This window comes from Lepus europaeus, chromosome 4 (genome assembly GCF_033115175.1).
Source record: "Lepus europaeus isolate LE1 chromosome 4, mLepTim1.pri, whole genome shotgun sequence".
Classification (NCBI taxonomy): domain Eukaryota; kingdom Metazoa; phylum Chordata; class Mammalia; order Lagomorpha; family Leporidae; genus Lepus; species Lepus europaeus.
The window spans coordinates 141616313-141631974 of NC_084830.1; the positions used below are offsets into that span (position 1 = coordinate 141616313).

The following is a 15662-nucleotide window of genomic DNA, read 5'->3' on the forward strand; positions in this document are numbered from 1 at the left end:
TAAGGAAGCAGGACTATGCAAGGAAATAGAACACCAAAATTTGTTGAAAGTCAAAAGGGAGTGGAGAAAGTTGTAAGAAAATCAGAATAGGGTAGTTAGAAAGCAAGGGAAGGTATTTTTGAAACTTGAGGATCTCATTTTGAGAAGTGATTGTGGATTTGACCATAAGGATGCCAAAGGTAATATCAAAGTGTATTTTCAGTATATAATGGTAAACAGCTTAAAAAAATAAGGAAAATATCCCGTGTTCCTTTAAGTTTATTGCCTTGAAACTGAGTTTATGGGTGACTGGGGGATACAGGAAGTCTGTTACGTTAGCTATGCTCTAGGTCTTTCCCTTTTGGAGTATGAGGAAATAATAGTTATTGGGTAATATATTGTACTGCACTGTACAGCCTAACATCTTTATTTTATTAAAATGGGACTTTTATTCCTAAGATCATTTTCATCTCCCAGCATTTTTCTTCTGCTGTGTTTTATACTTCTTGATGATGAAAGTCATTTCTGGTATTTATCTTTCTACTGCACTTAGGAGGTTGAGGTCCCTGGGAATATGAATTTGAATTATTTTAATGCTTTTTTTTTTTTTTTCTGTGTATTTACAGATGGGGCATGAGTGGGTTTGGTTGGATTCTGTACAAGACTATCCCAATGACTCTGAGTTGAGCAACTACTACAGGTCCCTCTTCAGCTCATGGGACTCCAGTCTGGATCTTGATGTGGGCAGCTGGAGGGAAACTGAGGATCCAGGGGCTGAGGAACTAGAAGAAAGCAGCCCAAGGAGAGAACCTAGTGAGCTGCTTGCGGGGGATGAAGGCAGTGAGGAATCTCAGAGAGAGGCTGAGCAAGTGAACCGCCAGAACCTCCTCCACTTTCTTTCTGAGGTAATGGTGAGCTGCTACTTCCAAAGCTGGGAGAACCTCCACTTTCTAAGAGAATGTTTACCCTCACATGTTTCTAATGTTCTTAATATTGTTTACTAAAATACGAGACTCACATTGACAGAAATGATTTAATATTGTATCCCTGGCACTTGGTGCTGATACAGAATATGCACCAAGTGCATTCTTTAAAAATATATTTATTTATTTGAAACACAAAATGACAGGAAGGGAGAGAAAGATCTTCCATCCACTGGTTCACTCATATGTCCACAACAGCCAGGTCTGAGCCAGGCAGAAGCCTGGAACCAGGAACTCCAACTAGGTCCCACATGGGTGACAAGAGTCCAAATACTTAGGCCACCTGCTGCTGCTTTCCTCCATATGCATTAGCAGGAAAATGGATTGGAAGTAGGGCAGCTAGAACTTGAATCAGCACTCCAGTATGGGATGCTAACATTGCAAGTGGCAGCTGAAACTGCTGTGTCATAGGGTAAGCTCCCAAATATACTTTTTGACATTGTTTCAAGATTCCAGTCATTAGGGGCCTGATTCCGACCCAGAACTGGAATTTCTGAGTATAAGATTGCCTTGAGAGTATCTGGAAGATTAATCTTGTATAAATTCTCCTTGAGTTTGTTTGTTTGTTTGTTTTTTTCTTTAAAGATTATTTTCAAAGGCACAGTGATGGAGAGACAGGCAGATCTTCCATCCACTGGTTCACTCCACAAATGGCTGCAATGGCCAGGGCTGGTCCAGGCCAAAACCAGTAGCCAGTAGTTTGGAACTTCATCTGGATCTATCAGATGGGTGCAGGGATCTACGCATTTAGTCCACTTCCCACTGCTTTTTCAGGCACATTAATAGGGAGCTGGATTGAAGTGGAGCAGTCGGGACTCCAACTGGCTCTCATACTAGGTGCCAGCCTCATAAGTGGCAGTTTAACTCACTGTGCCATATTGCTGTCCCCCTGCTTGAAGTTTAAAAAGCTATGACTTCTAGATACTATTTTTTAAAAGATTTATATATGTATTTGAAAGGGAGAGTTACAGAGAGGCAGAGGCAGAGAGAGGCTTTCCATCCACTGGTTCATTCCCCAGAAGACCACAGTGGCAGGAGCTGGGCCAATCTGAAGCCACAAGCCAGGAGCTGCTTCACTTCTGCCTCTCCCAGGCGGGTACAGGGGCCCAAGGACTTGAGCCAGCCTCTCTACCAAGCCATAGCGGAGAGCTAGATCAGAGGTGGAGCAGCTAGGACTTGAATTGGTGCCCATATGGGATGGCAGCACTGCAGCTATGCCACATTATCCGCTATGCCACAGCACGGGCCCCATAAGATAGGGTTTTTTTTGTTTTTTTTTTAAGATTTTTATTTATTTATTTGAAAGGCAGAGTTACAAAGAGAGAGAAGGATAGCTAGATCTTCCACTCTCTGGTTTACTACCAAAATGGCCTCAATGACCAGAGCTGGACCAGGCTAAAGCCAAGAGCCAGAAACTTCATCCAAGTGTTCATGTAAGTGTGGAGGCCTAAGCACTTGGGTCATCCTCCGCTGCTTTTCCAGGCCATAAATGGGGGTGAGGGGAAATCAGAAAAGGAGCAGCTGGAACACGAACCAGTGCCCATATGGGATGCCAGCGCTGCGGATGGAGACAGCCTACATGCCACAGTGCTGGCCCCAAGGTAGTGTTTTTAAAATGTCGTTACCCTCAGGACCAAAGTAAACAGAATTGGATAGTTGCAACTGAACACATTGAGAAGAACCTAGGTAAAGATCTTTTAAGTATTCAGTTCATATGTTGCTCCTTCTCTCTGAAGTGTCTGTGACACAAAGTTGTCAACATTTTTCCTAGAAAGCCACTGGTTGGCCGTCGCCTTGGCTCACTAGGCTAATCCTCCACCTTGCGGCGCCGGCACACCGGGTTCTAGTCCCGGTCGGGGCACCGATCCTGTCCCGGTTGCCCCTCTTCCAGGCCAGCTCTCTGCTGTGGCCAGGGAGTGCAGTGGAGGATGGCCCAAGTCCTTGGGCCCTGCACCCCATGGGAGACCAGGATAAGTACCTGGCTCCTGCCATCAGATCAGCGCGGTGCGCCGGCCACAGCGTGCCTACCGCGGCGGCCATTGGAGGGTGAACCAACGGCAAAAGGAAGACCTTTCTCTCTGTCTCTCTCTTACTGTCCACTCTGCCTGCCAAAAAAAAAAAAAAAAAAAAAAAAAAAGCCGCTGGTTGATACTTCAGATGAAAAGCTAGAACATAAGCTCCTGGAAGAGGCAAGAACCGTTGTCTGTTTTGATCACTGTTATAACGTAAGCAACTAATCTAGCACCTGTGTATATGAGATGTCATAAACTTTAAATGATTGGACTAAGTAAGCCCACTTGTCATCTCAGACTTAGTCACAGTAACAGTGTGAGCATGTGGCATTATTATGAAGATGATGATTTCCCTTGATGTTTCTATGCATCTAATAAGAAACTTGGATTACAGGTAGCTTATTTAATGGAGCCATTGTGCATTAGCAGCAGAGAATCAAGTGAAGGCTGCTGCCTTCCATCCTGTACCAGGCAACGAGAGGAAAGGAAAATTGAAGCTACAAAAGGAGAAAGGGAGTCCTGTAGAATGACTGAAGAGCTCTCAGCCAGTGTAGACCCCTTAGAAGCTGAAAAAATGTCACTGAGAGACAATGGAAAGCGAGAGGAAGCTCCAGTTCCTTTGGATATTTGTGCAGTTCAGGGACTAACCACAGAGAGTGAAGAGGTAAGTGAATAATTAAATCAATTGTCTAGTTGGTATTCTGCGCAGGTTAGCATGTAGGCTAACTCCAGAGACTTAATACCTGAGTCCAAATCATGGTGTTAGCACCAGTATTTTTTTTTTAATTTTTTATTTATTTATTTATTTTTTTAATTTTTGACAGGCAGAGTGGACAGTGAGAGAGAGACAGAGAGAAAGGTCTTCCTTTTGCCGTTGGTTCACCCTCCAATGGCCGCCGTGGTAGCGCGCTGCGGCCGGCGCACTGTGCTGTTCCGATGGCAGGAGCCAGGTGCTTATCCTGGTTTCCCACGGGGTGCAGGGCCCAAGGACTTGGGCCATCCTCCACTGCACTCCCTGGCCACAGCAGAGAGCTGGCCTGGAAGAGGGGCAACCGGGACAGGATCGGTGCCCTGACCGGGACTAGAACCCGGTGTGCCGGCGCCGCAAGGCGGAGGATTAGCCTAGTGAGCCGTGGCGCTGGCCAGCACCAGTTTTAGTTGTGTGACCTAAGGAATGTTACTGAACATTTTAGAAGCTCAGTATTTTCTGCTATAAATGAAATAATAGTGCTCTACTTCTACTTGGTAGTTTGCTGTGTGGTTTGAATAAGACAGTTCGTGTAAAGCAATTAGAAGAGTGCCTCACTTATAATAAGCAATCAGTAAAATTTAGAATACCATTATGGGGGCCGGTGCTGTGGTGTAGCAGGTAGGTCCACCTCCTGCAGTGTCAGCATCCCATATGGGCACCGATTCTGATCCTGGCTGCTCCACTTCCGATCCAGCTCTCTGCTGTGGCCTGGGAAAGCAGTGGAAGATGGCCCAAGTCCTTGGGCCCCTGCACCGGCTTGGGAAGACCCAGGGGAAGCTACTGGTTCCTGGCTTCGAATCAACACAGCTCCAGCCATTGCAGCCAGTTGGGGAGTGAAACAGTGGATGGAAGATCTACACCCCCCCCCCCTTCTCTTTGCCTCTTCTCTCTCTCTCTGTGTAACTCTGACATTCAAATAAATAAATAAATCTTTAAAAAAAATCCCGTTATGAATTTTATCTGGCCAGGTGGTATAGTTAACCCCAGGGCCACAGTGATGATAGTTTTTAAAGCATGTAGCATCCAACTAGAATTGACTAAGTAGTGATTTTTCATTGTAGGGGAGTGGGAAAGAGGGGCAGAATCAAATTTGTCCAGCAAGATTGTTATTAATAATTCATTGACTTGGGTCTACTAAAATCAACTTTATCTATTTTCTATTACAATTTCATATAATTGGCCTCTTCTTATGTTAACATTGGCCTTCATTTACTCTGTGCAAGTAAAGTATCATCAATCTGTTTCTAAAATTGCCTGCGTTTGCTTGGATTCCTAGGAGCAGGCTCAACAAGAATCCAAAGAGGAGGACCAGGGTGAAGGGTATGTGTCAGAGACGGAAGAGTCCCCTTCAGGTGAGTGTGATGATGGCTTCAGCATTCAAGAGACTCCCCTGGTGGATATCCTTTTCAGCCATGCAACCTCCTCAAAGCTGTAAGTATAGATTTTTATACAAGGTTGTGAAGATTTATATTTTACTTCTATTTATGCCTATTTGAATTTACCATGCAATTTGAAAGTTTTTTTAAGTTTTTTTTTTTGTTTTGAAAGGCGAAATTACAGAGACAGGGAGAGACAGACACGGAGAAGAGCTACCATCTGTTGATTTATTCCCCAAATGACTCCAGGTCTCCCACACGAGTGGCAGGGAACAAAACACATCGACCATTTTCCATTGTTTTTCCAGGCTCATTAGCAGAAAGCTGGATCAGCTGGGACTCAAACCAGTGCTCATATGGGACGCTGGTGTCACAGATAGCAGCTTAACCTGCTACACCACAATGCCAGCCCCATAGAATTAAATACAATTTTAACATCACATAACTAGAATCCTGTATGCTTTGCTGTTAAAATTGTTTCTTTAGGCCAGCGCCGTGGCTTAACAGGCTAATCCTCCGCCTTGCGGCACCGGCACACCCGGTTCTAGTCCCGGTTGGGGCATCGGATTCTGTCCCGGTTGCCCCTCTTCCAGACCAGCTCTCTGCTATGGCCCGGGAGTGCAGTGGAGGATGGCCCAAGTCCTTGGGCCCTGCACCCGCATGGGAGACCAGGAGAAGCACCTGGCTCCTGGCTTCGGATCAGCGTGATGTGCCGGCCGCAGCAGCCATTGGAGGGTGAACCAACGGCAAAATGGAAGACCTTTCTCTCTGTCTCTCTCTCACTATCCACTCTGCCTGTCAAAAAAAAAAAAAGTTTCTTTAAAAAAAATTAAAGATTTACTTGAAAGGCAGAGTGACAGAGAAAGAAAGAGGGAGATCTTCCATCTGTTGGTTCACTCCCCAAAAGTCTACAATGGCCAGAGCTGAGCCAGGTTGAAGCCAGGAGCCTGGTACTCCATCTGGGTCTCCCACATTGGTGGCAGGGGCCAAAGTACTTGGGCCATCCTCCACTGGTTTCCCAGGCACATTAGAAGAGAGCTGGATTGGAAGTGGAGCAAATGGTACTAGAAACAGCACTCTGATATGGAATACCAACGTTGCACATATCAGCTTAACCTGCTGTGCCACAACACAAGCCCCAAACAAGTATTTGATCAACATTAAGATTCTTTTTCATATGGGGCAGGTGTTTAGATTTCCATACTCAGCTCTGGCTCTTGACTCCAGCTTCCTTCTAAAGTAAAGACTAGGAGGCAACAATGATGGCTCAAATAGTAGGATTCTTACCACCCATGTGGGAGACCTAGATTGAGTCCCTGGCTCCAGCTCTGAGGGCCCATGTGGACATTTGGGGAGTGAACCAGCAGATGGGAGCTTGTTTTCTGTCTCTCGCTGACTATCTCTCTGCCTCTGAAATTAATTTTTAAAAAAGAAATATGTCCCATAATAATCCTAATTACTAGCTACATTTATTCAGGAAACATTACTGAGTCATTAACTCTTAAAGTCTAATATCATACAAACTATACCTCTTTTTTTAAAAAAAAAAAAAAGATTTTTATTTATTTATTTGAAAGAATTACATAGAGAGAGAAGGAGAGGCAGAGAGAGAGGTCTTCTACCTGCTGGTTAACTCCCCAAATGGCCACACCAGCCAGACCTTTGCCTATCCAAAGCCAGGAGTTGGGAGCCTCCTCCTGGTTTCCCACACAGGTGTGGGGGCCCAAGCACTTGGGCCATCTTCTACTGCTTTCCCAGGCCATAGCAGAGAGCTGGATTGGAAGTGGAGTAGCGGTGATTCAAACTGGTGCCCATATGGGATGTTGGCTCTGGAGGTGACGGTTTTACCTGTTATGCCATAGTGCCGGCCCCATTATACCTCTTTAATATTTATTTATTTGAGAAGTAGAGTTACAGACATTGAGAGGGAGAGACAGAGAGAGAGAGAGGTCTTCCATCCCACTGGTTCACTCCCCAAATGGCCGGAGCTGAGCCAATCCAAAACCAGGAGCCAGGAGTGTTCTCCAGGTCTCCCACGCGGGTGTAGGGGCCCAAGCACTTGGGCCATCTTCTACTGCTTTCCCAGGCCATAACAGAGAGCTGGATCAGAAGAGGAGCTGCTGGGACTCGAACCAACACCTGCATGGGATGCCGGCACTGAAGGTGGAGGATTAACCTACTGTGCCACAGCTCCGGCCCCCAAACTATACCTCGTTTAAAAGTATTGAAATAACTCCTCTGAACTTAAAATAAAAATTATTTTGAAGTTTATGATTTCTTTGGTTTCTTTTTCACATATCTTGGGAAATTGTTATATAATTGTCTCATAGATAATTATGGGGGCTAAAGAGCCCATTTTAGAATATTGATTATTTTTAGTTAATTGAATGAATTTTTAAAGCAGAATAGCAAAGTTATTTTTATTATGGCAATAAATAAATAGTTATTTTTCTGGTCTTTATCTAATGAGAGAATATAGTCTGAACTATTTTTTTCTTTACTACATCCCAAATCCATCCACATTAGCTGTGGGAAGGTAAAACCGATAATTGTCCTAGTGTAATTTTGTGTGTACAGCTGAAACATGCATATATTTTTAAAACAGATTTCAAATTTGTGTACATAACTATAGCTTGAAACCTAGCTTGTTGAAGAATGACTTATTTTGCTTTTTTATAACTCCTTATGCAAGTAAGAGCAAGAGAATACTTCCATGACATTGTGTGACTTTACCAAAAATAGAAAATTTTGACATCTGAGACATTTTATCTCCTAACCATTCAGTCTGTTGGATGGTGCTTCTTATCAGCTTATCTTAGAATTTATGTTAAACATGAGATCTTTATTAGAAAATAATAGATACCAATTATTAAGTCTACTTGACCAGATACCTTAAGGGGAGATAGAGAGCTGGGTTCTTAAGGGTTTTTTGTTTGTTTGTTTGCACTTTGAAAATTTATTTACTTGTTTATTTATTTGAAAGGTAGCGTGATAAGGGAGAGAGAGTGAGAGGGAGGGAAAGAGAGATCTTCTATCTACTGGTTCACCCCTTAAATCCCTGTAACAGCCAGATCTGAGCCAGGTTGAAGCCAGGAACTGAAAACACCAGGTTTCCCACATGGGTGGCAGTAACCGAAGTAATTGGGCCATCCTCTGCTGCTTTCTCAAGTGCATTACCAGGAAGCTAGATCAGAAGCAGAGAAACCAAGACTTGAACCAGCACTCTGATAAGCGGTGTGAGTCTCCAGAGGCAGCTTAACCCACTGTGCTACAACACTTGCCCCTAAAACTACTTTAAAACAGAGACATTCTCTAGGCACCTCTTCTCTGGCTTTTCTCTTAAGCTATTTTAACTCTGAGGAGTAGAGAATTAGAGCCTTTGGAGCACCACCTTTCTGCTCTCCCAGTTTTACTTGTAGTTGCTTGACATTTATTCCCCAGTAGATGAATATAAAAATGTGCAAGAGATTGTTTCATAAAATGTAACAAAGTTGGGCCTACGCTGCGGCCCACTAGGCTAATCCTCCGCCTTGCGGTGCCGGCACACCGGGTTCTAGTCCCAGTCGGGGCACCGGATTCTGTCCCGGTTGCCCCTCTTCCAGGCCAGCTCTCTGCTGTGGCCAGGGAGTGCAGTGGAGGATGGCCCAAGTGCTTGGGCCCTGCACCCCATGGGAGACCAGGAGAAGCACCTGGCTCCTGCCATCGGGTCATCGCGGTGCGCTGGCCGCAGCGCGCCAACTGCGGCGGCCATTGGAGGGTGAACCAACAGCAAAAGAAGACCTTTCTCTCTGTCTCTCTCTCTTTATCCACTCTGCCTGTCAAAAAATAAATAAATAAATAAAATAAAAAATAAATTAAAAAATGTAACAAAGTTGGTTGATTTTAAGGTTACAGAAACTAGCATAATATCTTTCATACACTGGAAACATTAAGTATCTGTTAACGCTGATGTATGAATGAAGTTATACCACCAGTACCAAGAAATTATTGCTGATTATAGTTGAGTGACCAGAAACAAAGAAAGAATTGTTTTGGGGGCTTTAAATGTGTTGTTCTGGTAGGATTCTATAACAGCATTGAAGGGTATGTTGACTATAGACCACAGTGAAACCTGTATGATTTTTGTGGTATGTGATTTAGATATAGGTGAAGTGTGATATAATGAAGATGAATAATTACGTGGAGGTGCTCAGATTGAAGAAAAATAATGAAGGTTATGGTTCTCAAATTGGTGGACAGGGGCTGATGTTGTGTCATAGTGGTTTAAGCTGCTGCTTGCAATGGTGGGATCCCATATTAGAGTTCCAGTTCAACTCCTGTGTATTCTTCTGATCCAGCTTCTTGCTTATGTGCCTGGGAAAACAGCAGAAGATGACCCGAGTACTTGTACATTTGTCAGCCACATAGGAGACCTGGATGAAGTTCCAGGCTCCTGGCTTCAGTTTGGTCCAGCCCAGGCCATTGTGGTTATTTGAGGAGTGACCAACCAGCACATGGAAGAATGGCTTGCTTACGCTTGTGCTTGCACGCGTGTGTGCACACACACTCTCTCTCTCTCTTTCAAATAAATAAATAAATATTTTTAAAGATAGGTAAACACCATCTGGTTCCATAATGCAAAATGAGGATGTGAAGAGAACCTATTTAGAGGGTATAAAGTAAGCAGTGTAACATGATGTTTAACTATCCAGTAATTAGACAGTTTTCCAACTGGAAATATAATATTCATTATAAAATTCATTAATTCATTATAAATATGAATTCATTTAAAATTCATTAGACATTTTCATTAAAAATAAAACAAAACATTTGACAGTTGCATCTCTAAAGAAAAGCCAAGTAAATAAGACAATTCCTTCAGAGAAGGAAAGAAGGAAGGGAGGGAGGGAGGAAGAATAGGAGAGGGGAAGAAAAGAGAGGGATCATGAGAAAAAATGAAATTTTCGGCCGGCGCCGCGGCTCACTAGGCTAATCCTCCGCCTTGCGGCGCCGGCACACCGGGTTCTAGTCCCGGTCAGGGCACCGATCCTGTCCCGGTTGCCCCTCTTCCAGGCCAGCTCTCTGCTGTGGCCAGGGAGTGTAGTGGAGGATGGCCCAAGTCCTTGGGCCCTGCACCCCATGGGAGACCAGGATAAGCACCTGGCTCCTGCCATCGGATCAGCGCGGTGCGCCGGCCGCAGCGCGCTACCGCGGCGGCCATTGGAGGGTGAACCAACGGCAAAAAGGAAGACCTTTCTCTCTGTCTCTCTCTCTCACTGTCCACTCTGCCTGTCAAAAATTTAAAAAAAAAAAAAATGAAATTTTCTTAGGTATCTTAAAGGTTACTATGTGGAAGAGAGCGAAAAAGAAAAAAAGTTGTACGGCATTCAGATGAAACATAAGAGAATTCTTTGGTATGTAAACAAAATATTTCCTTCCCTGGAAACATGGGCAAGATACTTATCATTGTAGCATGTTTCTGCATAAAAACAGGATCAGTTTAATTTATTAGATATTTATTGAGCACCTGCTATGTATTAGGAACTGTAAAAGGCACTTGGTAAACTTCAGTGAACACACTACTTTCATTGACCAGTTCTTTAAAATCACAAGTGCTAAAAAGCAAATTAGAGTGAGTGGAAAAGGCACCACAGGCAATTGTAGATTTGTAGAACACTTTATAAGAAGGCAACTACTTCATTGGGTAATAGTGATAAGTAAGGGAATAAACAAAAATATAGAGTTTGGAGTCCATTAAGAAGCATTAAGTATATTTTTATTCCTGTGGTGTTATATTCCTTCAGATGTTAATTGGAAGCAGATGTCTTGAGAAAACCTCTTTATCCACCTGGGGAGACAGAATACCATTTGTGAAGTTACTGTCTCTGTCATGTTTTATGCCATAGGACTGGTCTAAGCCAAGATGACCCTCTTCAGGATCATTTGCTGTTTAAGAAGACTGTTATGCCAGTTTGGAAGATGATTGCTAGTCACAGGTAGGTCCCCAAAATGATAATAAGATTATGTCTAGAACTAAAGCAGTATCATGTATTAAGGAGATAATTCACCCATCACACAATCCATAGTTGGGAGTCAGATCTTATATCTAAACCTGGCCTATTCACAAGTACACATATCTGCTTTCACTAGTCTATACAAAAAATAGTTGCTGGGGCTGATATTTTGGCACAGTGGGTTAAGCTTGCAATGCCAGCATCTCATATCAGAGTGCCAGTTTGAGTCCTGGCTACTCTGCTGGTTACCCAGCCTCCTGCTAATGTACCTCAGAAAGCAGCAAAAGATGGTCCAAGTACTTGGGCAATTGCTACCCATATGGGAGGACCTGGATGGAGTTCTTGGTTCCTGGCTTCCGCCTGGCCTACACATAGCTTTTGTGGCCATCTGGGAGTGAACCAGCAGATAGAAAATCTTTCTCTCTTTCTCTCTCTTTCTCAATCTGACTTTCAAATAAATAAATATTAAAAAACATACTTGCAGTGACATTTAAACTGCATCTACAAATTCGTTCCAATGAGATGATAACATTTGTATTTAGACTAGGTATACCTACTTTTCAAAATGGTGGACTCTCTTTTTTTCCACAGAGAACACAGGAACTTTGAATAAATTTCTTTTTTTTTTTAAAGGTTATTTATTTGTAAATCAGAGTTACACAGAGAGGGAGAGGCACAGAGAGAGAGAGAGAGAAGCCTTCCATCTGTTGATTCACTCCCCAATTGGCTGCAACAGCCAGAGCTCCACTTATCTGAAGTCAGGAGCTGGGAGTTCCTTCTGGGTCTTCCACGTGGATGCAGGGTCCCAAGGGCTTGAGCCATCTTCTACTGCTTTTCCAGGCCATAACAGAGAGCTGCATTGGAAGTGGAGCAGCCAGGTCTTGAACTGGTGCCCATATGGGATGCTGGCACTTCAGGCCAGGGTGTTAACTCACTGCGCACAGCACCAACCCCTTGAATAAATTTTTGAACCATTAATCAGTATAGTAGTAAATATTGTGTAGTTTTTTGTTCAGCTATTCCTATTTGGCAAGAGAAAACTAATAGATTCTTCCTGATGGCACTCACAGTTGGCATTCCCTAAGACAGGTCTAACAAGAACTAAGTTCTGCTCCATAGTTTTTAAGTGTTTTTGTTCACTCTTTTCATTTAGAATGATTTTCCAGCATTACTTCATCCTCTTTGGGTTTGTCCGTTAACAGATTCAGCAGTCCATTTCTGAAGCCTGTGTCAGAAAGGCAGGCCCCAGGATACAAGGATGTGGTAAAAAGGTCAGTGGAAAAGGGGTTAAAAAAAAGGTTGGTTGCTTTTAGATCTGACTTCGATTTTTATTTCCCATCCATTAAATTATTTATTTTTACATGTAAACTCATGATACATTTTACAGCCTAAGAAGTTTGTAAGTTATGGTGAGCTCAGTGTATTCTTTAGGGAAAGAATACAGGGAACAAAAGGATCATGTAGGCTATTTATTATTTATTTGCAGTGTTGACTTCTAAGTACTACAGTCCGTTCATTATATATTAGTCTTTGCTAGTTTTGACCCTGTTCTTTGGAATGAAATTTTAAAAGAAATCCTATACTTATTCAGGTAGTTAGTTATAGGTGTGCTAAAGCAAAGATGTTAACCTAAACCTTGGTTACAAACCTTGGTTAATTGTAATATTTTGGAATTTTGTAGTATACTTCATCTAAAATTGTGTCGTAAATGCTGTCAGTATGGTAATCAGGAAAGAATCTTTGGAGATTGTCTTAGTCCATTTGTGCTGCTAAAATAAAATGCCACAGACTGGGTAATTTATAAGCAACAGAAATTTATTCTCATGATTCTGGATGCTGAGCAGTTCAGGATCAAGTTGCCTGCAGGACTGATATCTAAAGGGCTGTTCTCTGCTTCCAAGATGGTGCCCTATTGCTACATCCTCCTGAGGGGGCAGATGCTGTGTTCTTACATGGTAGGAAGAATAGACAAGCAGGAGGGCTTCCCTCAATCTCAGCCTCCTTTATAAGGGTACTAATCCCATCATGAGGGTGGCGTCCTCATGACTTAATCACCTCTCCAATAACTCAGTACTGTTGCATTAGGGAATATGTTTCAATGTGAATTTCAGAGAGAACATCATCATTGAAACTATAGCAGAGACAAACTCCTTTGTAATATAAATGGGGAAATTAATGTCCAGAGGTGGTTGTGACTTACCTATGAACAACCAACAGTTAATAGCAGAGTAAAGCTATAGATGCTTTTTTTTTTTTTTAGATTTATTTATTTATTTATTTGATAGGTAGAGTCTACAGGGTTTACAGTTTATAGGAGAGACAGAAGGGTCTTCCCTCCGTTGGTTCATTCCCCAAATGGCCGCAATGGCCAGAGCTGCGCCAGTCCGAAGCCAGGAGCCAGGAGTTTCTTCCTGGCCTCCCATGTGGGTGCAGGGGCCCAAACACCTGGGCCATCCTCCACCGCTATCTCAGGCCACAGCATAGAGCTGGACTGGAAGAGGAGCAACTGGGACTAGAACCTGGGGCTCATATGGGATGCCGATGCCACAGGCGGAGGATTAACCTAGTGCGCCACGGCGCCTGCCCCAAGCTATAGATTCTTACTTCCAGTTCAGCCCTTTCTACACTGCTGTGCTTTCTCCTATATATCTATTCTTTGTAAATATTTATTTATGTGACTATTCATTTGATCTCCATTCTTTTCATCTTAGTGAAAGGAGAAAAAAATTCACTTTTGATTTATGCAACAAGAGAAGTAGATTAAATACCTGTTATATGACTACATTGCCAACAGCCAAAAACTATTGTGTGACAAACTGATAATTGGGGCCCCTTACAGCTCTGATGCCTGGCCAACCACCCACAGTAAGAATAGTGGCTTGGACCATGGGGTTCTGTAGTCAGGTTGATTTGAATTTGAATCCAGGCTGTGTGTCATTAGGCAAGTACTTAACCTCTCTAGAGGTTAAGTGGAAATAATGATGATACCTACCTTATGGGTTCAGAGGACTAAGTTACTACAGAAAGTGCCTATAGTAGAAGTTAGCCTACTATGAACAGTCAAATGTTAATCGCAGTTACTTTTATCTGATGGGAGTTGTTACTTTGCTATTTATTTTTGTTAGGAACCAATTCTCCAAAAGAGCATGGTAGGTCACCACCTCTTCCATATTAATGTTTGATCTCCTCTCTTTCTCTTGGCCAATTTACAGACCCATGGACTTAACTAGTCTGAAGAGAAATCTGTCTAAGGGACGAATTCGCACCTTGGCTCAGTTCCAGCGGGACCTGATGCTGATGTTCCAAAATGCTGTGATGTACAATGATTCTGATCATCATGTGTACCATATGGCTGTGGAGATGCAGCGAGAAGTCTTGGAGCAGATTCAGGTACTGTTTGTAGAGTGCTGCAAGTAAAAGGGGTGTAGCCACTACGATCTGGTTTTGGAAAGTCTGTGACAGTAAAGGTGATGTTGAGGTGGTGCTGTGTTTCCAAAGTTTATATTTAGAGGTGATTCAACACCTGGTGTTGTGTCTGCTGCTTTGGACCCTGAGCCTCAGTAGGTTCTATTTTTAGTAGAGAGTGAGGTGAAGTGATGTAGTCTAGCAACACAGGCAACAGTGAAGACCTCTCAAGAAAGCTGGGGATAGGTAAGTGATGGGAACTCCGGCTTCTAGAGCCTCAAGTCGGAAGACTGAACAGCAAACCGAAGGCTGGAGTCACTGTCCATTTGTTGGTTACTACAACTGTTGCTATTAATCACATCACAGTTTTCTATCTTTGGGGGAAAAGACTTAGTAGCTTTAAAGAAACATTGGGGGGTTTCTTTTCTGGGCAGCATTATACTTTAAAGAAAAAAAAGTTTAATTGCATCTATTTGCCAAATAAGGGGAAAATTATGTTGAATCCTCTAGCTTTTAAGTTCATAGCTCGCTATTTGTGCCTTGACCCTGCAGGTGCTGAGTATCTGGTTAGACAAAAGGAGACTTAAGTAGTCTGGAGTGAGAACCAGCCAATCCAGTGGGTGATGAAAATGTATTTGGTTGACCTGGAGCTGCTACTCTGACCTTTTTTCTCAAGTTTGGACCTCTTCCTGAAACTCTGGCCCAGAGAAATCCTAACACTTTGTTTACCACTTCTCTGTTGTCTGTTCTAGTAAAAGGAGGCACCAGTGCCTGTGGATATAATATTGAAGGGAGGAGGGTTGAGATTTGGATTTATGTCATAAATGTTACCCCACATCTTTGTTCCATAAGCCCAATTTAGAGGTAATTAAACATTTTATTACTGCTTTATAAATAAATATTTCACAAACAAAGATTGCTTTTTAATTTTAAAGAAACTGGGAATAGAGGGAACAGCATGATCTGATAGAACAAGAAGGTGCTTGCCACAGGTCTGTGTGGACGGCAGTGTCTAATTGGCAGGAGGGCCGCATAAGAAAAATTGTGAGGGAAATGTTAAGAAACGAATAGCGCTCTGAGATTCACAAGGAGAGTAAAATGCCGGTGGCTGACGTCCTTGATTAAAACGATCCTGAGAAGCTGCAAACCTGTTGCTGGGATTG

The 15662-nt window shown here is 43.0% G+C and overlaps 1 protein-coding gene across 1 annotated transcript; it reads left to right on the forward strand.

The window, feature by feature from the left end:
* The first annotated feature begins 605 nt into the window (after positions 1–605).
* Positions 606–15120, forward strand: LOC133758025 (bromodomain-containing protein 8-like). The gene is made up of 6 exons (XM_062189085.1): positions 606–884; positions 5002–5156; positions 10987–11076; positions 12297–12365; positions 14307–14484; positions 15052–15120. The coding sequence occupies exons 1-6, from the start codon at positions 606–608 to the stop codon at positions 15088–15090; spliced, it is 810 nt and encodes a 269-aa protein (XP_062045069.1). The 3' UTR covers positions 15091–15120.
* Positions 15121–15662: the final 542 nt, after the last annotated feature.

Coding starts and splice junctions, on each gene's coding strand:
- LOC133758025 (XM_062189085.1), top strand. CDS start 606: ATGGGGCATGAGTGGGTTTGGTTGGATTCTGTACAAGACTATCCCAAT. Junction 12,366..14,306: donor TACAAGGATGTGGTAAAAAG/GTCAGTGGAAAA, acceptor GCCAATTTACAG/ACCCATGGACTTAACTAGTC. Junction 14,485..15,051: donor AAGTCTTGGAGCAGATTCAG/GTACTGTTTGTA, acceptor TTGACCCTGCAG/GTGCTGAGTATCTGGTTAGA.